This window comes from Hemiscyllium ocellatum, chromosome 30 (genome assembly GCF_020745735.1).
Source record: "Hemiscyllium ocellatum isolate sHemOce1 chromosome 30, sHemOce1.pat.X.cur, whole genome shotgun sequence".
NCBI lineage: Eukaryota > Metazoa > Chordata > Chondrichthyes > Orectolobiformes > Hemiscylliidae > Hemiscyllium > Hemiscyllium ocellatum.
In genome coordinates this window covers 42606664-42632576 of record NC_083430.1, presented here as the reverse complement: position 1 = coordinate 42632576, position 25913 = coordinate 42606664, and the positions used below count along the sequence as shown (strand labels likewise).

The window sequence follows — 25913 nt, the reverse complement described above, 5'->3', positions numbered from 1 at the left end:
TGGCAGCCATTCCCCTCTCATCCTGAACTTATGCTCTCTAGTTTGAAGCTCCCCCCTTCCTGCCACCCCCCATCCCCCCCCAGGGAGAAACCTTGTCTGTTTATCCTACCCATGCCCCTCATGATTTTATAAACCCTATAAGGACACCCCTCAGCCTCCAGCACTCCAGGGAATAAGGACCCAACCGATTCCGTCCCTCCCTTTAGCTCAAAACCTCCAACTCTTGGCAACATCCTTGTAAATCTTTTCTGAACCCTTTCACGCTTCACAACATTCTTCTGATAGGAAAGAGACAGGAATTGCATGCAATATTCCAAAAGTGACCGAACCAAATCTCTTCTACAGCCACAACATGACCTCCCAACTCCTGTACTCAATACTGTGACTAAAGGAAAGTATATTAAATGCCTTCTTCACTACCCTATTTACCTGCGACTCTACTTTCAAGGCACTATGAACCTGCACTCCGAAGTCTCTTTCTTCAGCAACACTCCCAGGACCTTATCATTAAGTGTATAAGTCCTGCTCTGATTTGCTTTTCTAAAATGCAGCACTTTGCATTTATCTAAATTAAACTCCATCTGTCACTCCTCAGCCCATTAGCCCACCTGATCAAGATCCCGTTGTAATCTGAGGGAACCTTCTTCACTGTGCACTGCAACTCCAATTTTGTTATCACTTGCAAACTTACTATAACTCCTATGTCCACATCCAAATCATTTATATAAATGACAAAAAACAGTGGACACTGCACCAATCCTTGTAGTACGCCACTGTTCACAGGCCTCCAGTCTAAACAGCAACCCTCCACCACCACCCTCTGTCTTCTACTTTTGAGCCAGTTCTGTATCCAAATGGCTAGTTCTCCCTGTATTCCATGAGATCTAACCTTGCTAACCAGTCTCGCATGGGGAACCTTATCAAACGCCTTACTGAAGTCCATATAGATCACATCTACTTTTCTGCCCTCATCAATCTTCTTTGTTACTTCTTCAAAAAACTCAATCAGTTTGTGATTTCCCATGCACAAAGCCATGTTGACTATCCCTAATCAGTCCTTGCCTTTCCAAATACATGTCCATCCTGTCCCTCAGGATTCCCTCCAACAACTTGCCCACCACCAACGTAGGCTCACAGGTCTATAGTTCCCTGGCTTGTCCTTACCACCCTTCTTACACAGTGGCACCACGTTAGCCAACCTCCAGTCTTCCAACACCTCACCTGGGACTATCAATGATACAAATATCTCAGCAAGAGGCCCAGCAATCACTTCTCTAGCATCACACAGAGTTCTAGGGTACACCTGATCAGGTCCTGGGGATTTGTCCACCTTTACCCATCTCAAGACATCCATCACTTCCTCCTCTGTAATATGGACATTTTTCAAGATGTCACCATCCATTTCCCCACATTCTATACATTCCATGTCCTTCTCCGCAGTAAACACTGATGCAAAATACTCGTTTAGTCTCTGCCATCTCCTGCGGCTCCACACATAGGCTGCCTTGCTGTTCTTTTGAGAAGTCCAATTCTCTCCCTACCCTTTTGTCCTTAATGTATTTATAAAAAATACTTTTGGATTCTCCATAACCTTATGTACCAAAGCTTTCTCATACCCCCTTTTTGCCCTCCTGATTTCTCTCTTAAGTATACTCCTACTGCCTTTATACTCTAAGGATTCACTCGATCTCTCCTGTCTATACCTGACACATGCTTCCTTTTTGTTAATCAAAGCCTCAATTTCTTTCATCATCCAGCATTCCCTACACCTACCAGCCTTTCCTTTCACCCTAACTGGAATATAGTGTCTCTGGATTCTCGTTATCTCATTTCTGACGGCTTCCAATTTTCCAGCCATTGCTGTACCTGCAACATCTGTCCCCAATCAGCTTTTGAAAGTTCTTGACTAATACCTAAAAATTTTTAAACAGTTGCAATCTCTGTGCTGATCAGGCTCCCACATGAGTTTTGCTGGTTTTTTACATTATTCGTTTATTAGATGTGACCATCACTGGCAAGTTCACCATTTATTATTCATCCTTAATTGCCCTCAAGAGATTGAAGAAGAGCTTCTTTGAACCATTTCAGGTTGCATAGATACCCTCTTTGCCTTTTGGGGGCGGGGGGGGGGTGCCAAGACCCAATGACACTGAAAAAACAATATATCTAAAAGTCAGTGCGGTTAGACTTAGAAACAAATGTGCAGATAGTGGTGCCCTTATGTATCTGATGTCCTTCCACTGGATTGAAGAGGTCGAAGGTTTGGAAGGTGCTGTTGCAGGAACCTTGCTGTGCATCTTGCAACAACATACTGTTGCCACTGTACACTGATGGTGAATAGATTAAATGTCGAAGGTGATGGATGCAGTACAGATCAAGTGGCCTGTTTCATCCTTGATCATGTCATATTTTTAAGAGTAATTCTGGAGCTGTAACCATCCAGGCAAGTGTAGAGTACTCCATCACACTCCTGAACTGTCTTGAACAGACATTTGGGAGTTATTCGCTTCAGGATTCCCAACCTCTGACCTGCTCTTCTAGCTACAGTAATCATATGGCTGGTCCAGTTCTGGTTAATTGTAACCATCGACTATTGATAATGGGGGATTCAGTAATGGTAACATCATTGAATATCAAGGAGGAAAGCATTAGATGCTCTTTCTGTTGGAGATGGTCTTAGGCTGATACTCATGCAGTGCAAATGTTACTTACCATTTGTCAGCTCCAAGCGCCGCCTCATTGATGGATGCAGCACCCCGCAACATGCTCCCACCTTGTTTACCTCTGGCCTGGGATCCAGTGATGGTCCTAGGTTGAAGGCTTTGTATTAGCCTCTGCAGTGTTGCTGCATGCAATAGAACTGATGCATTGTGACTGGCCCCTGGCTCTTAGACAGGGAATTCTCCCATCAAAGTGTACCTGCAGAAGCAACATGGCTGGACTTGCAAAAGTGAGACAACCGTACCCTCACTGGTTCTCTACCTGCCAGGTGATGCCCCCTGTCCCCATCATCACCTGCACAAGCTGTATGACATCAATGCTCTGCAGTTACTGTGTGACCAGCTGATTGAGAAAGGGAGAAGTGACAAATCCATAATTAAGTGATGTTCAGAATTTTTCAATCTATATCCTTGTGAATATAGAAAACTTTTGACCAATACATATGAATTTCCTCTCACTCTTCTCAGACTCTTGGGATAGTTATTTTATCTCTTTCATATCTCATTAAGACATCCATTATCCTTTCTAATAAAAATAAATTCAAAATCTCTTAAAATAAAATCTGCCCTCTAACGGTTGGGGTTTCATCTGGTTGACATTCAGACAATACAATACTCTGTACACTACTTGTTTGCGTATTCACTAGGAGTGGCATACTTGTCCAGGAAGTGGGTGTTTTACATTTTTAACCTAACTAGGTCAAGGGGCTGAATGGGCCACCTCTATTCCTAAGTCCCTATGATTATATTAATGCATTCATACCTAGAAGAGCAAGATACCACAGTGGTTAGGAAGTTTTAAAATCTATGCCAAGCTCAAGTGAAAGGGAAGATTTTTACTACAATCTTATTAATTGCATGTACCAACATGAGCATCATGAGTTGCCCAACTGTAAAAGTAAATTTACAAAAATAAATCATTGTTACAAATTACAAAAGGACAGGGAAACTCCTATCTCCGTAGATAATAACATTTACATCCAACCCAGATACCCTGAAAGGAGGTTAACAGCAGCAGCGTGAAATAAAGAATGATGTCCAAATTAAAACAAGTCCCAGAGGGAGCAAAATCCTTTTAACAAGGTTTTTAAGATGAAGGTTGTTGCAACATGTTTATTAACATGAACTGAAAAGATGCAGAATCGATGAGGGAAGTTGAGATAGTGCAGGCAAGAATATCCTGTGACCTTGGGAACAGAAGCAAATCATGAGAAATCCCAGTGTCTGATAATGGGAATCTGAAGAAGTGGCTGTGTTCCAGGAAAGCCCCTTCTAAGTCATGGTAGAACTAGAAGTACCAAAGGTCTCTAGAGGAGGCAAAAAAAATGAGTAAGGACTAAAAGATTAGTTTGGATACCAATATCAGAAAAGATCTGAACAACTTGCTGTGAAGGGAGGTATCAGAATGCAAAGACAGCAGTATCAGCTCTGCTGCAATCTTTATCATGGAATATTTTGGGAAGAGAATATAATCCACTATTTGCAGAAGACCATTCAAAAGTAATGAGAGAAGGAAGTTCAAATGTGGCAATTTACACAAAGTATGTTTTAACCTTCCTGTTACATAGCTGAAGAGATAAGAGAATTGAGAATCAAAGAAACTTTATTTTCAGCCATCAAATTCTATTTTCTTAAAACACTTGTGTTGCTCGTGAGAGGCAATTTGGATAATACTGGCTCACATTAATTTCTCATCCTTAATTGCCCTAGGACTGGCATTCTTGGCTAGTTCAGAGGGTTGTAAAGAGTCAATTGAATGGCTGTGGGGCTGGAGTTACATGTAAGGTAGACAAGAATGACAGATTTCTTTCCCTAAAGGACTTTTGAAAGAATTCATTAAGAGCCATTCCTACATCTGCTTGAACAGACACGTTACCTTTTTGGCCATAATAACTGGTCCTATTTTGCTAATCCTCTTCTTTTATGAAGCATTTATGAAACAGCTTTGGGTTTTCTTTGAACTTTTCTTGTAATATTTTTCTTTGCTTTTCTAATCGCCTTGTTTGATGTCTGCACTTTCTTCACTCTTATCTTTCCAAAGCATTGGGCTCTCTGTCCCTGCCATAAGCTTCCCATTTTGTGTTCTGCTATCATATAGGCGTTTTAACATCTAATAGTCTAAGTCTGGGGATAACTATTTATTTATAATAAATTTCAATTTTATTCAACCTTTGGCATTAGGATGGGTGGGTGGTGGTGGTTGGGAAGGGTGGAATTCCAGTGGTAATATCATTTCACTAGTAATGCTGTGGGGAAGAGTGTTCTAAATTCCACCAATGCAGGTGCTGGCATTTGAATTCAATAAAATCTGGAATTAAATGCTAGCCAAATAATAACCAGTCAATGGTTGGAGAACCCACTAATATCCTCAACCTTAAATCCATATTGCTACATAGCCCTGATACTTTCCACCCTCTTACTTAATAAGAATCTATCTTCCGCCTTAAAAATATTCAAAGGCTTCTACGCTGCCTTTTGAAGAGTTCCAAAACTCAGCGCCCTCAGAAAACATCAGCTCATCTGTTTAAAAATAAGGGGTTGTTCATTTAAAACAATGACCCCACGTTTTCTATTCTCCCACAAGAGGAAACACCCTTTTCTACGTGGTCCCCACCAGTTCCTTACATGCTTCAATCAAATTGCCTTTTGCTTTCCTTAGCTCCTTGATACAAGCCAAACCTGCCCAACCGTTCCACAACAGCCAATGCACCCATTCCAGTTATTAGTCTAATAAAACTTCTCTTAATGGCTTCCAATGTATTTACTGCCTCAAATAAGGAACCAACAATGCACACAGTAAGGGGCACTCTTTTAATTACTGATTCAATAAACTGGCTTAATAGCCATGTCTTTAATTTCCTTCAATTTGTTATCATCTCAGTATGAGTCAAATAATGCCTATCCAGAGATTAGCTTGTATCCTCTCACAGCCCAGCTGCTTATTTTAAAGTTTGATATCACAGTTAAAACTGCACACCCAGAAAAGATGCCATCCTAGCCACAATCTGGCCAGCACAACAGCAAGTGAATCAGTGTGTGAGAAAATGCAGCAGAGAGGTTGTTGTTCAGTTGATGGTGGTATGAAAGCAAAGACCTGAGAGCAGCCTCTACTGACAAGACAAGGTGACAACATCTGATATTCCAGGAATTCTTCCATCCATTTAAAAACCAGCTTAGCCTCCTCTTCAGAAAGCAGACAAGAGGACACATTTCTTTTTTTAAAAAATTTATTCAACATTGGGTAACTATTTAATGATCATTTCTTTGTACCATACAATCATTCATTTCCTAGATTTTGTTTAGACTGTAGGAATTAATTATAAGAGATTTAACATTGTTATTCTGTTGCTTCCTTCAACATTAGCTGCAGAAATTAAGTTCAATAATCCACTGCAACCTTTGCTCAAATTTATCAAAAAAAACAGGTTCTTTATTAGGCACTCAACTGAAATGGTGCTGCATCACTTTTCCTTCATTGTCAGTGGGTCAAAAATCACAGAACTTGCGTAACAGCACTGTAGGTGCTCCTGCACCAGATGGATTGCAACAGTTCAAGCTGACTCACCATAAACGGATGAGCAATAAATGCTGACTTTGTCAATGACATTCACACCTCACAAATGAACAAGTGTTGCTACTGACAGTTGACGATCTTGCCATTTTACTCAAAAGACTCAGTTCTGTAGTACTCACTCTGCGGTTTTGCATTTCTTTTGCCACCTTTCCTGCACACTTTCTTTCCCAAATGCTCCACCTTCCACACACAAACTACAAGCACTGCTACCTTTCACATGCTCATCCTTTAAATTTTATTAGCTTCACCCATTCATGATCTCACCCACCAACCGTGTTTCAAAATAATCACAAATCAAACTTGTTTGCTACCTGTAACCATTTAACTGCAAACTTTTTTTGAAAAAAAGCAGAAACAAACAGCTTGAAACAAGTGTAACTACTAGAGCAAGTAGCAGAAAGGTTTGGTTAGTTGTTTGATGGTAAGGTTAGAGAACTAAGAGCACCCTCCACTGGGGAGAAAATCCAACAGCAGCTGGTATTTGCAGGCAGTTTTCTATCTAAATACATACCTTCTCAGAATTTACCAAATTGAGTGCACATTTAAAGGTTTATTTTATGTTAAACAGTTGCAATATCATTTGGAACATTCAAATATTCCAGTACTAAATTTTAGCTGCCAATATTAAAATAATTAATACATTGTTATACTGAATGCTAAACCAATAGCTTCAAAAAATTATTAGGTGGGCTCAAAGTAATGTGGTTACACACAATGGAAAACTGGTTTTCTCTTCACTCGAAGGCTTAAATGGAAGGAGTTAATGTTGGGGAAATTAGGTCAATCATGCAGGCTGCTTTATCTTGGATGGTGTCAAGCTTAGAATGTTGCTGGAGCTGCACTCAGTCAGGTAAGTGGGGAGTATTCCAATGCACTCCTGACTTGTGCCTTGTAGATTTCAGAATTAGGTGGTGAGTTACTCAATGCAGGAGTCCAAGCCCATGACCTGATCCTGTACCTCGTACTTATAATGACTAGTTACGTTTCTGGTCAAGGGTAACACCCAGGTGTTAATAGCTGGGAAACTCTGATGGTAATGCCATTGTTACTGCTTGCCACTTGTCAGCCTATATTGTGCTAAATTTGACCGTGGCCTGCTTCAGTATGAGAAGTTGTAAATGGTGAACGTTATACACAGTCATCAGCAAATACCTTTAAAATTTGACCCTATGACCGAAGGAAGGCCATTTATGAAGCAGCTACAGATTGTTGGGCCCAAGTGCACTAACCTCAAACTCCTGCAGAGATACCCTGAAGCTGAAATGACTAACATTGAACAACCACAACCAGAGTTTTCTCCCCAAGTCCTACTGATTCTACTTTTATTAGGTCTCCTTGATGCCACATTCGGTCAAATCCAGCGTGGACAACAAGAACAGCCACTTTCACTTCACCTTTGGAATTCAGTTCTTTCATAATACTTTGACAAAGTCTGTTGTGAGGAGAGGAGCTCCATGGCCCTGGCAAAACCCAAACTGGACATCAGTGAACAGGTTGTTTGTAAGCAAGTGCTGCACGATACTACTGTTGATGACACCTTCCAACAATTTACTGATAACTAAGAACAGACCCTTGGGTGGTAGGTACAATTGACTGATGACATACATAAGTGCACCAAATAATTTAAGACTTATAATTAAGATACAGGCTAAGGTGGATCTTTAAATCAGATGACTAACTTACACATTGGAGACTAATGGGGTAGGTAGGGAAGGATGGGGAATAAAAGGAATTGAGGCTCATGATCAAAACTTATGTGGTCAGACCATCACATTGCCAAGTTTCCTGGACATCTTCAAATTGAAGCTGACCGCAACAGTGACTCCAAACAGAAGATGAACTGAAATCATATTTCAGTGGAAAGGCTCCAGAATTACACAATCCCAGCTGAGGAAGGAATACTGGAGGTGATGCAGCTAGTCTCAAAATTTGGCTCATCCAGTTGACTACACAGTTATTACAGTACTCCCCCACACCTGGGGGGGATACATTCCAAGATCTACCACGGAAGCCCGAAACCACTGATAGGTGCCAGCCACTCATTTAAAAATGGGGAATTTACCTTGCCAGCAACCCCCAGTCCCTTGTTCTGGAACGTTCCCTGTAATACGTTTGGGCCACAGTAAACCCCGGGTAACTAAGGAAACTGACTCTGTGGATAAGGTCGTCGCCCTGTATTTCAAAACTAAATTTATGCACATGTACGTAAAAGACATCTTGTGGAAGTTGCATTAAGTTCCATTGTATTAATTGTACAACACAAAGCTGGGAGGGATGGCGAGCTGTGAAGACAATCCAATGCCCCTGACCTTCTGGATGGTAGAGGTCACAGGTTGGAAGGAGTCAAAGGCACTTTAGCGATATGCTGCAATGGGTGGCGCATCATTGCTGTATGCCAGTGTGGAGGGAGTGAATGTTTAGATTAGAGAATGAAACCAAATCTGCAGATTTCCTTGTCCTGGATAAAGTCAGTTTCTGAAATGTTGTTGGAGCTACACTGTGCTGACAAGTAGAACGTATTCCATCATTTAAATGCCTTGTGCCTTGTACAGGAATGAAAAGCTTTGGAGATGCTAGATGCATTACTCCACTTGTACAGCCACATTACTTACCTAGCTAGGTCAGTTCAATTTCTTGACAACACCGTCCTTCAGGACGTTGGCAGTTGAGGATTCAGAGATGGCAGTAACATTCAGTGTCCTAAGGAAAGTTAAATCACTTGTTGGTGATAGTTCCTACCTAGCATATATGTTCCAAATGTTATTTGCAACTTACCAAACTGCCCTCGTCTTGCTGCATATGAATATTGACTGCTCAAGTACTGAGGGAAATGAAGAAAGGTGCTGAAAATTGTGCAGTGATCTTTCCCATTTCTGGCTTTACAATACAGGAAAGGCCATTGATGAAACAGAAAATGAGTGCTGAGCCAAGAACACAACAGAAAAACTTCGGCAGCAATACCCAAAGGACTGAGATGATTCCTGGAGAGCTTATGTTCGAAACGTGAACTCTCCTGCTCCTTGGATGCTGCCTAAACAGCTGTGCTTTTCCACTGAGATGATTTGTCTCTAACAACCTCAACCACTTTCCTTTGTGTTAGGTCTAACTCCAACCAGCGACGGCTTTCTTTCTCCTCCTACCCCACTAATCCCCAGTGACTCCAGTTTTGCTAAAGTCCTTTGATGCCACATTGTCAAATGCTGCAAAAACCAAGCGCAAAAGGCTTCATTTTCCAACTCTTGAGTGACTGGAACTTGCTTCTAAATTGGCAGGAAGGGGTTAGATAGGGGTGAAGTATTCCCAAAGTAAGTCGGAGTTAAGCCAAAACAGTTTGTGTGCCATACTGATTGGTTTTGAATCCAGAACTAGTTTGGTGCTGCCATCGCCTTTTGAATTAGACCATTGTCAAATATTTACATTCTTTGTAATTAAAAAAAAGCAACGTGCTAACTCTGCTTTGTTCAGCAACAAATTTACAACACTTTCAGAAAATGGTCTCACTTACAATAAAATTACATGTTTCAGTACAACGATTGATCATTACCGTTGGCCATCAGCAGGGAAAACATTGCCATCACAGAAATGTTAACATGTACAGCAAACTTTGTTTTAACCAGCACTTTATGAACAGTACTTTTGATAAAAAGGCAAACATTATATACCTCAGTTTTGTGTGTTACTGTCCAATTATTATAGTTTATTTGCATCAATGTAACTATACTTGTTCAATTGAATGACCACATGAAATATCAACAGTTGATTCAATTTCGAGTCAATTCTCCTCAAATATCACGATCTCTTGAGTAGTCAGTTGATGGTCCAAGTGAGAAGGCGCTCTGCCAGTATGTTTCATTTAAGGCAAAGTTGCATTATTAAGTGATTTATGCTGTAAATAAACTATACAGTAATGTCTATACCCCTGCTTCATTACAAAGATTCTAGCAACCTCTTGATCAAATTTTCCAGATGATCAATCAACTCACTCCTGGTCCCATAGGGGCCAGATAAAAAGTTTATTGTATTCCCAAATACTAACAAATTACATAATTCCTTATTTTAAGTATTAATAAGCTATCAAGTTTGCTCATTAACCCAGCCAGGAATGACACTTTACGCAAGAGTACAAGGACAAAGAGAAATCAATGACAAACACCTGATCCAAAAGAACTGAAGGCCTACAGGTAAATAGTATTGGAGTGGGTCCAGCTAACCCCTGCAAATGCCAGCATTGACTCCTTCAGTACTTTAACCTATGACTGAAGATCCATTGTTCCTGTTCAAATGTCAACAACGTATAACCAATAAATACAGAACTCAAAGCCGAAGCCAAAAGACAATAAAACACTCATTCACGCTATTATGGAAAATGTTACTGCTTTATAATGTACAAATAAAGGCAATAAAACTGTGCCAAAATAGTAACACTTTATTAAAGACAGTACAAAGAATAAGTACTTAAAATTTACTGTGACTAACCATTAAGTACGAGCAAATATAACAGATTCTAATATCTTTTCCAGAAGTCATTTTGATTTCATGCAAAATCACTCTCCCATGTCCAAGTCTGAAAATGACTGGTCTCTTGTTTATACAGCTTGGTACAAATAAGTTCTTCACTTAATCAAACGACTGCTGTCTTAGATTGACACACTATAGTAAATGTCTGAACAATGAAATCTACGTAATATGTGTAAAAGGGAACTTGTGCTTCACCTTCAGAGTTAATCACCAAGTTTCTGAAGTGTAAATTCCCCTCTGTGAAGAAAACATTTCTAATGGTTCCTTTCCTTCAACACAATGGAGTTGATGAATGCCGACTGCCATCTTGTGGTGAAAATGCTTTACTTCTTGGGTCATGTCTCCTTTTAGCAAGTTGCAAGCAGTGCAGCAAGAGCCTAGTTTAGATGCAATAAATCAGTCATGCGAATAAGGTTAGCTGTAACTTTTCACTATCAAAAACTGTATAAATGAGGAATACTAGCATAAGGCTGTCATAAATGGGCACTGTCAATCTTCATTCTTCTACTTAGCAGCAAGTCTACTCATTTCCTTAACCATTTCCAACCATACAGAATTCAACTCTGCTTGGATTTCGTATCTCCCTCATAAAAAGCTACTGCATCATTCTAGTCATGTGCACCACTCATTGTGGGACTACTGCTAAGTAAATTTAAATTCAGGTTTTCAACCAGAAACATCTTAAAAACTGGCTCGAATCACAGGTTGCAAACCAATATTATGGTTCAATTCGGTGATCCTGTGGTGATAAATTTGAGTTAAACCAGCTCTTTTTCAATCAAAAGTTGTGTAATGAAGAGGATGGATCATGAGATAATTCAGAAATATGCAGATGGAATAAGGAGCCATATAGCTTTCAAATAATGTTATAATATTGGGATTATCAGATCAACTTTAAAATTATAAACATCTAGTGCAAAAGAGGCAGGTGGGAAGATTACAAATACTTTTATTCACCAAGGTACGATAATCTGAAATGCACTGTAAAAACAGATTCATTGGTAACTTATAATAGGAAACTAAATTTATATAGACTTGAAAAGGATTCGTTTACAGGGTTGACGAGGTGACAGATACTAATAAATTTGTTAATAATTTTTGAAACTGTGATCAAGTATGGGAATGAGGGAAGTTCAGTTGATGTAGGTTATATGAATTTTAGCAAAGCTTTTGACAAGGTGTCACATGGGAGGCTGATTGAAAAGGTTAAAGCACATGGAACTGAAGGAAAGTTGTGGAGATGGATCAGAGAGTGGCTTAGTAATAGGAAACAAATGTTACTGTAGAAGGCTGTTTGAGTGACTGGAGGCCAGTGTCCAGTGGTCTATTAAGGATCAGTACTGGGACCACTATTGTTTGTTATATATATAAAAAAACTGCAGACAACCCCAAGACTGGTCGAATGGTTAATAGCACAGATGGTTGTAGATTACAGGATGCTATAGATGGGTTGGTCAGGTGATATTTAATCTTGGTAAGTGCAAGGTGATGCAATTTGGAAGAAGAAACAAGGTGAGAGAGTATTTAATGAATGGCAGGAGACTGGTTAGCTTAAAAGGAACAAGGGGATCTTGCGGTAATTATTCACAGAGCCCTAAAATCAGCAGTGCATATCAAGAGGATAGTTAAGTTGGCATATGGGATACCTGACTTCATTAACCATGGCACAAGAGTATAACACCAAGGAAGTAATGTTGGAGTTGTACAAGCATTGGTCAGACAACAACTGGAGTACTGTGTGCAGTTCTAGTCACCTCACTGTAGGATGGATGTGATAGCACTAGAAGGGTACAGAGAAGGTTCACCAGAATGTTGCCTAGGATGGAGAAAGTGAGCCATAAGCAAAGACTGGATAGACTTGGTTTGTTTTCTTTAAAGTGAAGAGGACTGAGGGAGGACATGATTGAGGTATATAAGATTGAGGGATATTAACTGAGTGAATACAGAACAGTTGCTCCCCTTAGTTGAAGGGTCAATCACAAGATTTAGGGCAAGGGGCAGGAGATTCAAAGGGGATTTGGGAAAACACTTTCACTCACAGGTGGTGGGAATCACTGCCTGGGAATAATCTGCCGATGCTGGATTCCAAATGTAGACAGACAGGATGCTGGAAGAATACAGCAAACCAGTCAGCATCAGGAGGTGCTGAAGTCAACACCTCAGGTGTAACCCTTCTTCAGGATTGGGGAAATTGGAGAACTCAATGTAGAGTGCTACAGGCTATAAGTTGCCCAGGTGGAAGATGAGGTGTTGTTCATCCAATTTGCGGTTTGGTTCGTTGTGGCAATGGAGAAGGCCAAGGATGGCCATGTCAGAAAGGGAGTGGGAAGGAGAACTAAAACGGGCAGTGACTGGGGGGTCTGGTCCACCCCTGCGGGCCTGGCTGAGATGCTCAGTGAACTGTTCCCTAAGTTTACATTTGGTCTTCCCAATATAGAGAAGACCATATCGGGAGCACCTGATGCAGTAAAGGAGGTTGGAAGAGAGGCGGGTGAACCTCTGTCTCACCCAGAAGGCTTGTTTAGGGCCCTGGATAAAGGTGAAGAGAGTGGTATACTGGCAGATTTTGCATCTTTCCCAGTTGCAGAGGAAGGTACCTGGGTATCAGGAGAGTTGGTGAGGAGTGGCGCGAACCAAGGACTGTCAAAGGCAACAGGCCTTGTGGAAGCAGAGACGGGTGGGGAGGATGGAAGGTGGACGAGGCTGGAAACTTTACAACCTTTAAAATTATGTGGATGAGCACTTCAAATACCATAACATTCAACAATGAGACAAGTGCAGGAAACTGGAATTAATGCACTTTAGTAGTAGTTATGTTGGCGCAAGCTCGATGGGCCGAAGTCATGAGATCAATTCCAGATTGTGCCGAGTCAGCCAATCCCAGTGGACAAAGAGCTGGACGAATGAGATTAGCGTACTAGTTAGAAGAAACAGCAATAGGTCAGTCAGTCCCTCAAGCCTGCTGTCATTCAATAAAATCTTTGCTGATTTGATCACATTCCCCTCAACTCTCAATGACCGTCCTTATCAAGAATCTGTCTTTATTAAAACAAAATTCAAAGACTGTTTCCACAACCTTTGAAGGAAGGGAGCTCCAAAGACTCAAATTCTCAGAGATTTTTTTCATCCACTTTAAATGAGTAATTCTTTATTTTTAAGCAATGATTCCTAGTTCCAGATTTTCCTAGAAGAGGAGAAATCCACAGTCAAAATCCTTTGGGATCTTTAGCTTTAATAAAATCACCTTCTAAACTGCAGCAAATGCAAGTGCAGCCTATCATCTTTTCTTTATACAGCAAACTTCCCATTCCAGGTAATAGTGCAGCAAAGCTTTCAGATCTGTTTGAACTGACCTCTGTGCTCTGGGCTGCATTTACAGCCTTCCCTAAATTGTGTGAGCTATACGGTGCCCTATTCCATATGCAGTTCCATCAAAGTCCTGTATAATTGAAGCATAAGCTTCCTATTTTTGGATTAAATCCCCATCACAATAAGCATTAACATTCTAACAGCTTTCCTAATTATTTGCTGCAGGTACTTGTGAACATTTTGCAATTCAAATGCTAGGACACGAAGATCCCTCACCATCTGAGAGCTTTGCAACCTCATACCCATTAGATAACATACTTCATTTTTATTCTTTTGATAAGATATTACCTAATTTGAGCAAGATTGCAGACATTAGAAATGCAGATGGATCTGGGTGCCCTCATGTATGAATCACATGTTAGTAAGTATTTAGGAAAGCTAATAAAATGTTATTATTTATTGCAAGGGGAATTGAGTACAATAATACGGAGATTATGGTTCAAGTTTACAGAGCACTGCTAAGACCACACCTAGAATATTATTATATCTTTCCTCAAGAAAGATGAAATGTACGGGAAGCAGTTCAGAGAAGGTTTACCGTAGTAATTTCTGGGATGGGTGAGCTGCCTTATGAGGAAAGGTTTCTATTTGCTGTAGTTTAGAAGCAGCAACGACTTAATTGAAAAATATAAAACTCTGAGGGGACCTGAAAAAGGTAGATGTGGAAAGGATGTGGGAGAACATAGAACCGGGGGGGCACTATTTAAAACCTAGGGAGGAGTCATTTCACTTGCGCCCTCCTTTCACTCTCTCCCTCCCTTCCCTCTCCCTCAAAAGGGTCATGAGTCTTTGGAACTTTTCCTGAAAATGGTGATACAAGCAAATCTCTTGAATATTTTAAGGCAGAGATAGGTTCTCGTTAAATAAGTAATTGTGAGGTTATCAGATATCGGAGAGAATATGGATTTGAGGTTACAATCAGATCAATCACAATCTGATTGCATAGTGGAGCCTCTCTAAGGGCTGAATGGCCGAACTCCTGCTGACTTACATGCCTGTATCCTTTTTCATTCTTCCTGTCAAAAATGGACAATTTCACATTTCCTTCATTATACTCCATTTGCCAGATCTTTGCCCACTCAACCTACCCATTTCCCTTTGCATCCATATGTCCTCTTCACAACTTGTTTTCCTATTTATTTCCGGTTATCAGGAAATTTACCAGTCATATTTTTGGTCCCTTCAACAGACTATTTAAAATTGTGAAACGTCAAGGGTCCAGCATCAATCTCTGTGGTTCAGCCACTGGTTACATTTTTTGGATTAGATTAATTTAGATTGCTTATAGTGTGGAAACAGGCCCTTCGACCCAACAAGTCTACACCGACAGAACAATCCACCCAGTCCCATTCCCCTACATTTACCCGACGAATGCACCTAACACTACGGGCAATTTAGCATGGCCAATTCACCTAATCCGCACATCTTTGGACAGTGGGAGGAAGCCAGAGCACCCAGAGGAAACCCCTGCAGACACGGGGAAAAATATACAAACTCCACACAGAGTGTCGCCAGAGGCTGGAATTCAACCTGGGACCCTGGTGCTGAGAGGCAGCAGTGCTAAACACTGAGCCACTGTCCGTCCATCCGCACCCCCCCCCACCACCACTTACCTATGCCAATTGCTGTAGAATGGCCAATCTTCTGCTCATGCTAACATGCAACTTAAGATTAAAATGTCAAATCTAACTAAATAGTGAAGAGGGAAGAGAAAATAATTTCAGGGCTCTGTAGTTAAAAGCACCAGATAGTTAAGAATTTCTAATCTGCCAACAGGTTGAATAAGTACTTACATCTACAGTAGTGGCAAACAATGCTCATGTAATCACTTAGTCACTTGGTGCTGTAAAAGATAAACAATACAATTTTGTTAGTATAATGCAACATCATCCAATGTGCCCAGAAAGCAAACAACCAACTTCTTAAGGTCATTAATTCAAATGAGTGAAGATGTGAAAAAATGATTTGTAGACACTTTGATGTAAGCGAATTGATTGCATGTAGTTATAGTTGTTAATACAGAAAGGAGATTCCCAGACCTGACTGACATTCTGTGCTGAGCTTGCAGATTTGTCAGTGACGATGGGAACACCATCGCCTTAAGCATGATGGACATGCAAAAGATAAATTAGCTGGGTAATTGTCTGGATACATGTGTGTAAAAAGAAACAAAACCTGGGTCTTTATATCCCACCAGACTCATGTCACCTGCCAATATTATTGATACACAAATTAAGAATGACTACTTAGAGGGAACTATCAGCATTGGGTAAATTTTCCCCAATATAGATATTCAACTTCAGCAGAGAACACAAAAATGGAATTAAATTTATTAGGTCATCAACAAAGTTTATTGACCACAATAGTAGCTTGATTTGATTTATTACTGTCACATGTACCAAGGTACAGTGAAAAGTCTTGGCTCGAGTGCTTTATAGGCAGATTGTACATCACGGTAACAGAAGAGAGTGCGGGATACAATGGTACACATGTCCACAATTTGTTTAAGTTATTACTGTACATACACAAAAAGTAACTAGGTGCAAACTTACCCACTAAGCTCCAATGAACTGTATCCACTCTATGGCAACAGTAGGTAATGCAGAATCTGCTTAAACCTGCCAGATATAACTAGTTTATTATAACAAAACCTGACCAATTGAGCAAAAATAACTTTAAAGCATAACAGGATATGGTTGCAGGTGTTCAGTTACTCATTAGGAAGATTTACTACAGAAATAAGACAAGTAGTTCAATGGGATTTCTTCAAATGTGCTTTGCAAACATTTTTAAGTCACACAAAAAAAATGGGACCTTGAGATTTTCAATTTTTACTTTAAATCTTAGGAAATTTTTATTTTCAAAAACATTAATCCAACTTGTGGTTTTGAATGTCAGTATTCGGAGCTAGTCACAAGATGAATGATTTTTCTTATAGAGGGGTATTCTCCAAAATGCAGATCTAGATAAAGAAGTCAAATACTGATCAAGTTAAATAAAATTTTAATAGTCTACTTGGTGAAAATCTTCAATCAGAAAACATTTTCATGAACACTTTATTGATTACAATAAAATAGAAACACACCTGCATGGTAAAAATGTTGAGAGCGAAACTTAGCTGCGCATTGACTTACTTGGTCCATTACATCTTTTAGCATACTTGCTTGTTAAATGTCCTTCCAATGAAGTTTACAAAACTGCATAAAAGTGCTCGCTCTCCAATTCAAACTTTTTTTTGTTGAAACTTCCTTGTTAACATAAATTCAAATTAATACTTGTTCCACAATCAAGTTCTCACTTTTGGTTTTCTTCAATTTCAGGAGAACATTATTCTGCATTGAACAGAACTAATTAATTTGTTAACCTTGGCTAAACTATCTCAAACAGTGACACCAAAGCAATGAAACTCCAAAGTAGGGTAGAAAGCAAGTGGAATTCTTACTCAACATGCCATTAATTCTCACTGGTTCCTAATCAAAAATGATTTGTTAGCGGAACTTGCAGGCGCATATAACTTTTCATTTAATTTCAATATGACCATTGCTGCTTTATGATAACCTCATGAAGTTAGAGGATCTGTGTTTTATATAGTATGGAGTAAAAAAAATTAGAATTCCTATATTTTAACAGATAATTGTTCAACAGCTTTACAAAAGGAATGCCTGCAAAAATTACAGACCAACTCCGTATATAATATGCATGGCCTGCTGCATAACTTACGTAATACAAATTTTCTTTTGCTTGTGAAAGTGCCAATGCAAAGGGGTATTCACTGCAGTCTGATTTAACTTCCAAGTGCAGCAGAGACACACAAATAATCCTCACCTCAGTGGCCTTCTATCTTTTACATTTATGCATGTTAAACAAAATAAGAATACTAATTGCAACTCACAACTATATCTCTATAATCAAGGCCATTTACTTAGAAACACTACAACCACTATTAATCACCAGATGGCCACCTTTGTTTTTGATAAACCAGGAAATTTTGCTCAGAAGGACTTGCACTTTCATTATTTGTTCCATTATGGTGGCTCCATTTTGAATCAGATGCAATTTTTTTTTGAGTGCCTTCCAAAATACTCAACTCAGAATCAAATACAGGCAGATCATGTGTCATCTGGTGTGACTTTCACGAAAAACTTTAATGAAAGATTCAAGATTCTTATACCTGTCACTTTCAACATGCAGCCAATTAACTAAAAAACTTCAAAGCAAAAGACAGAAAAGCTCACAAACAACTGCTCATAGCAATGTCCATTCTGGGAAGAACCTGCCTGTTCAACTGTGAGCGCTTGATTTTAGTATAATGGTGTGTCATTGAATATGCAACTGAGCAGATGTCATAAGATCATCTAATCACACCATAACTGCAAAGTACTGTTTTGTATATCACTGATCAGTATGCACAGCCTCTACATGCAAGTATAAAATTATGGATTAGGTTTTAAAAAATACAGAACATGTTTTGTGCTGCAATAAACTGGAATGGAAACGGTCACTTTTAATTGGAACTCCACTTTAAGAATTCCAATCAAAGACAGCAACATGATGCCCATTAAATAAGCAGATCCATGTTCAACAGATCTTATAATGCAGTTCTTATTTTAAAAGACTCCTATTTCAAAATTAGACAATAAATATTCTCTCGTTGCCAGTCACAAACTCAATTTTCAGAATTGGCACTTGCTTTGAAATTGGCGATTTGGATGTGTAAATTTTTAGCAAGAGTCAGAACTATTGTGGAGCTTTTGTTTGCAAGTATGTTAAATGTGTTCTCTCCTAAATCAGGTTTAGATAATTTCCAGAATTGCCCCAACTCCCCACCCCAAAACATCCTTCATCTTGCAAATAATTTTGCCATTGTAGACCATACAGAACAGAAAACCATTAATGGTCGACATCAATGCATTGTAGTTGCATAAAATGAATGAATGATACTGTCCAACTTTTAGGGAAAGTAACATTCAGTGTCTTGATACAAATATCATTTTTCTTATTTCACAAACACGGTCATGGTTTGTTGGATTTCTTTTAGGAATGCGAAAAGGAAATCAAAACTAACAAATCCTGATACTTTGAAAAGTTAATTAATGAATCTCAGTTTAAACGTTGTTACTTTTTTCCACATTTATATATTGTGGATATTTTATAAATGGAGGTTACACAAATCAATTAAAGTAGAAGCCTTCAAAAGCCAAGTTAAGGTCATCAGCAATTATTAGATAGTAGATATAGACAAATCTATTCACTTAAAAAGTAGTTGAGTTTTGTTCAAGGAACAATTTCAAAGACGTTGAAACATATCCTCAAAAACTGTCCAGAACATGAGAATTGTCAGCCAAACTGTTAAATTTAGGGCACAAAAGTACAGATATAAAATGTTAAATTATTTTCTCTGCAAATCTCTAGCAAGCAGATCAAGAGTTTGTCACGCACTTTGGGAAGAACTACATGATGTGTTACTGGTTTTCATCAAATTCTGCACAGTACTTTAACCAAATATATGACTACTTAATAAATCTCAGACATAATACAAAGAAGTTATTTCATATCACCAATCCCATCAGATCTCTAGGTGCATTCATTCAACATTTAGTAATACTTGCAAAGAAATTAACCAGACAGGATGACACTCATCTAAATATATTTCAGTCTTCCATTCAGTCACATGGTCCATAACCAATTCTGAATTTGATGTTTTCTTTTAATTAGCATTCAATTTCACCGTTCCTCAATACTGGACCACAAATACTGATCGAGGAAGAGATGCACAAAATCCATCCATTATCAAAAGTATTTCACACGTGGAAATACAGATCACACATGCAGTCCAAATCTTGTTCCAAAACTCTGTTTAATAAGGATCGAAATCAACAAACATCAATATTTAGAATAATTTTCCTAAATGATTCAGTGAAGTAAACTTCCTTTAGTTAAATTGTCTAGTGCTACAGAGAAAATTAAGTCACATTGTTTTTTAACATGACTGTGACGGTTTTTTTAAACATTTGAAATGCTGACTGTGTTAATCAGGCACTAATTCCCAGGTCATTTTCCAGATGAGATGCCAAAACATATTATGTAGGTTGGGAAAAACTTGGCACAGAAATTGTCTTACCATATAACTCCAACAGCAGCTTCCTGTACAGCCCCCACCTAGGATGTTGGTGTCATGATAACAGGTCAGGGCCAGCCTCAACCACGCTTCCCTGATAGTCAGGTGACAAAAGGATATTTGTTAAAACTTAAGAGACTAGGACAGAAATACAATCTGTGGCTATTTACCAGAATATTTAGTAACAGCAATACAAAGAAATTTCTCATTGCCTATACCCTATCATTTACCATAAAATACAACTCTCCAACTTAAATTTTTTTCAGTTTTTTTTAAAGCTAAAAAGAAAAATGTAAATGGTTAGAACTGATCAATCAGTAGGCAATGACATGCATGCCATATGCTGCATTTATTAATATTGGTTGAGGTAGATAGGTCATCAAGTATATTTTGTCATCTCTTTTGGATAATCTTCAATTTAGAAAAAAAATTCAAGTGCCATTCGTGCCATTTTGGTCCAATCGATGAATGTTGTACAGAAATTATACTGTAGTAGCCAACCTTGTAATAGGGATGTCACAAACATAACTCAAAGATATGGTGTTTGTCGCACAATTTACCACAAAAATTAATGTTATTAGTTCTGCATAGCAGGTTATACAATAAGGAATTGTCTTTCATAATCAGCATTCAGTGCTTACCACATGTGTAAATTTTAAAACGGATGACAGTGAAATAACCAATCTATTGTCAACATCACAAAAGGCTTTTGTTTGTAATACCATGACTGTTTAGGAATGCACCTGGATCATTACAGTAAAATGTACCTGGCAAAATATTTTCATGTGCATTAATAAATTGTCCAAAAAATTTGGCATCCCTATTTAGCCAATTTAACATTGCCAGTATATTTTCAGTAAGACAGTATTTAAGATGGGCAGATTCAGAAACGGCACGAACTAGAATAAAAAGACCTTCAAAGCTTATGCAGATAAGAGATTTAAATTCTCTTTGCATGCTGTTATTCTGAAAAGTACATATTTCAGTTGATCAAAATGAAATAACATTTAGTAAACTTCGCACGTTTATGATTTGAAATCAAACTCAGAGGATTGAAGGTATCATATTTTAGATGTCTTGACAACGTCTAATTCAACTACTGTTGAAACCAATGCGAGGTTTCTTCCAAATACAGGTATTCTAGAAAAATCGATTCAAGGATAACCTTCATTCCCACCACCAACAAGCTGAATAAAGACATAAAACTGCTGCAAGTGAGTGATCAAACAAGGCACCTGAATACTCTCAATCTGCAGATGCAGAAAAAAAATACCAGTTCTAACGCCACTTTGGACACTGGCAATGAATGTTTTATCCATTCTCCCTTACACGTAATATCATTTTGGGCAATAACCATTTTAATACTGAAAAGAACTGCACAATGTGATTAATTGTATACACTTTTGTTTTCACAATACAAGTACAACCAACTTAAGGAAAACATACCACAACACACACAGCAGGTCAGCCAGAGCAGCAAACAGTCAGAACCAAGTCCTACAACTGCAGAACAAGTACAAGTAATGTTACTGGCATTTAAGTATCACTGGTACATGCAATAGTCTGTCAGAGGAGGCTCCTGTACAGAACAGAAACCAGTGCATTTTCTAGGTTGCTTTAAAAAAAACCTTGCTAAAGATTTAAAGTTTAAAATAAATGTTTATACGAATCAAAAGTAGCATTCTGATATTTGGTAGCATGATATTACCTTCTTTTGAGTATTGATACTGCACTCTTTGTTCTCAAGAATTGGAGCAGTTTTTCATATTGGAGGCCTCTGGCCAGTGGCATTCCGCAAGGATTGGTGTTGGGTCTACTGCTTTTTGTCATTTATATAAATGATTGGGATGGGCTTCAGTAAAGGCCTTGATAAGGTTCCACATTGTATGCTGTTGAAGAAAATGCAAAGGCACGGGATTGAGGGTGATTTAGCAGTTTAGATTAGAAACTGGATTTCTGAATGAAGGCAACGAGTGGTGGTTGATGGAAAATATTCAGCCTGGGGTCCGGTTACTTGTGGTGTGCCACAAGGATCTGTTTTGGGACCACTGCTGTTTGTCATTTTTATAAATGACTTAGACGCAGGCATAGGAGGATGGATTAGTAAATTTGCAGACAACACTTAAGTCGGTGGAGTAGTGGACAGTGTGGAAGAATGTTACAGGTTGCAGGGGGACTTGGGATAAACTGCAGAATTGGACTGAGAGGTGGCAAATGGAGTTCAATGCAACTAAATGTGAAGTGATGCACTTTGGGAAGAATAACAGGAAGGCAGAGTACTGGGTCGATGGAAAGATTCTTTGTAGTGTGGATGTGCAGAAGGATCGTGGAGTCCATGTACATAGATCCCTGAAAGTTGCTACCCAGGTGGATAGTGCTATTAAGAATGCATACGGTGTATTAGGTTTCAGTTGTAGAGGACTTGAGTTCCGGAGCCGCAATATCATGCTGCAACTATATAAAACGCTGACGCGGCCACACTTGGGATATTGTGTACAGTTCTGACCCCTTATTTCGGGAAGGACGTGGAAGTATCAGAAAAGGCACAGAGATTTACCAGGATGTTGCCTGGTCTGAAGGGAAGGTCTTATGAGGAAAGGCTGAGAGACTTGACCCTCATTGGCAAGAAGGTGGCTAAGAGGGGATTTGATAGAGACATACAAGATGATCAGAGGATTAGATAGGGTAGACAGTGGAAGTCTTTTTCCTAGGATGATGACATCAGCGTATACAAGGTGGCATAACTACAAATTGAGGGGTGATAGATTTAAGACCAATGTCAGAGGCAGGTTCTTTACGCAGAGAGTGGTAAGGACCTGGAATGCCCTACCTGCTAATGTAGTCAACTCAGCCACATTAGGGAGATTTTAAGAAATCCTTAGTTAAGCACATGGATGATTTTGAGAGTGTAGGGGAACAAGCTGAAAATGGTTCACAGGTTGGCACAACATCGAGGGGCGAAGGGCCTGTTCTGCGCTGTATTGTTCTATGAACATAGCAGCTATGGTCAGTAAGTTTGCTAATGACACTAAAATTAGAGGCATATTTGTCAGTTAAGGTGGTGCCTTCAGACTAATATGGCACCTTGAACAGATAGGCCAATGGGCCAATAAGTGGCAGGTAGATTTTAATTTAGATGAATGCGAGGTGTCCGTTTTGGTAAGGTGAATCAGGGCATGACTTGTACAGTTAATGGTACGGCCCTGGGGAGCATTGCCAAATAAAGGCACCTAGGGGAACAGATGTATACCTTCTTGAAAGTAAAGTCACATGTAGACAGTGTGGTGAAAGCAGCATTTGGCATGCTTGCCTTCATCGGTCAGTGCACAGCAGTTGGAAGTTCATGTTGCAACTGTACAGTACATTGGTGAGGCCACTTCTACAATATTGCATTCAATTCTGGTCTCCCTATAGGAAACATGTTGTTAAACTGACAGGACTCAGAAAAGGATGTTGCTACAATTGGAGGATTTGAGCCATATGGAGAGGCTTAATAGACTGGGGCTACTTTCCTCTGGAGTGTAAGAGTTTCAGGAGTGATCTTATGAATGTTTATAAAATTTGAGGGGAATGGATAGGGTTAATAGCCATACCTTTTTCCTAGAGTAGGGGAGTCCAAAACTAGAGGGGATAGGTTTACGCTGAGAGGGGAAAGATTTAAAAGGGACCTGAGGGGCAAAGTTTTCGTGCAGAAGGTAGCACATGCATATAACCAGCTGCCAGAGAAAGTGGTGGAGGCTGACACAATTAAGTCATTTAAAAGGCATCTGGATGGGTATACGAATGCAAAGGATTGAGGGGGATATGGGCTAAATGCTGGCAAAAGGGACTAGATTAAATTTAGGATATCTGGTTTGCATGAATAAGTTGGTGCGAGGGGTGCATTTACGGGCTGTATGACTCAAATTAAGTCACTTCAAATAGGTTTGCCACAACACAACCACCACCATGAAAGGGGTCTAGAGACTTCTAGCCAGCCTGTTTTTTCAGATTGTACTTGATAATGCAGATGCCTAATAGTTTAACTTTGTCATTAAACCCTTTTATAGAAAAATAAATTTTCCATTGGTTATTATGTAGCTGATCTTTTTAATCAAATTTTGTCCAACCCAATTTTCAAAAATTTTTAAACTTTTGCTTCCCATCCCTAATTGCTCGAGTACCTGAATAGTTGGCTAGTGCATTTTGGAAAGCTCTAAGAGTCAATCATACTGCTGAGAATCTGGAGTCAAATACAAACCAGGCCAGGTAAACATGGCAGATTTCCTTCCTTACAGAATATTATCACGTCTACTTTATCCTCCAATTCTATTTGCCTTAAAAAGACTTATTTACTCAAAAGATAGATACTTGTCCTCTGTACATTGTGCGCCAATTACAGAGAAATAAACAAGAGGCAGCCATTTGGCCCTTTGATCCTGCTCTGCCATTCAGTATCATCATGGCTGATCAACCACTCTCAGTATTCGGTCTCCATTTTTGCCCCTTATCCTTTGATCCAGTTAGGCCCAAGGACTATATCTAACATTTCTTTGAAAACATTCAGTGTTATGGCCTCAACTGGTTTCTGTGGCAGAGAATTCCAAAGGCTCCCCACACAATGGGTGAAAACATGTCTTCTCCTCTCAGTCCTGAATGTATCCTTGGACTGTGACCCTAGTTCCAGACACCTTTGCCATTGGGAACATGCTTCCCACAATTCTCCTTGAAGCAAAGTCCAGCAACACACACACAAAAAAAAATGAAGGTTCATTAGCTGGTGGAAGTAGAAACAAAATAGACTCATTCAGGACACAAATGCAGTTGGGATGTCTCACTGTAAGGATAAACTTGACAAGCAGATTACAAATGGACTGATTCAGTCCCAGAGTTGCCATGTGATGCGGAACGAATTCTATAGCAGAGACCAACAGACAATGCAAAACATTCTTCTACTCTAACTTAAGACCATCAAAATTAAATTATGCATTAACTGTTCTATCACTTGCTCTAGTTTTAAACCCATTTTGTTTCAACACGCATTAGACAATGAAAAGCCAGTGCAAGCTTCAAAAGTAATTTGAGCAAACTTGCTGCACCACACCGATTAATAATTAATTAACAACCAATGATCATTTTATTTTAAAATCAAATAAGACTGAAGCGGAGGTGATTTGAGAGTTTTTTTAAAATCAAAGTTAGCTTTCATAATTGAAAATTTATGGATACGAACATTATTGGGGCATGGAAAAATGAATGAAAAATGATTCATTCTAACATTTCACAGATTTATGACGCAAATTCAGTAAAACTCATCTTAAATTATTCATTAATTCCAAAATAACTAATTTCATTTAGTATTTCAGTTAGTGACAATTGTGTGTAACTTATTTATAGCTCCCTACATTTAGCATAACAAACATCAATAAGCTGAAATGAGTGCAGGTACAGTTCAAGAATCCAACTAGAATGATTCAAAAGGACAGATTATGCAGACACTATTGCCCATTCTGACATCATCCCCTTTCATTAAGTCTCATTCTTGTAGATGGTACTAATACTGAGTACTGCCACTGGAGCACGAGTCAGATGAAGCTTCTTCTTCCAAGTAACATTTGCAGCACATAAAATTCAG

General features: G+C 39.1%; 1 protein-coding gene across 2 annotated transcripts in view; it reads right to left on the bottom strand.

Moving 5' to 3' along the window:
• Positions 1-10775: 10775 nt before the first annotated feature.
• The window catches only part of LOC132830171 (heterogeneous nuclear ribonucleoprotein R), a 36839-nt gene continuing 21701 nt past the window's right edge, over positions 10776-25913 (bottom strand). Inside the window, exons 12-15 of one of the 2 annotated variants that reach the window (XR_009646335.1) lie at positions 20303-20393; positions 16734-16799; positions 15975-16024; positions 10776-11189 (exon numbers count right to left, since the gene is read on the bottom strand). Coding sequence is in view for 1 of the 2 variants with exons in the window: in XM_060847714.1 (XP_060703697.1) it covers positions 20380-20393 (14 nt within the window). In the remaining variant the exon portion in view is untranslated. Of the gene's footprint in view, positions 11190-15974; positions 16025-16733; positions 16800-20240; positions 20394-25913 lie in introns of those variants that run through there. The other variant, XM_060847714.1, reaches the window with a different exon arrangement.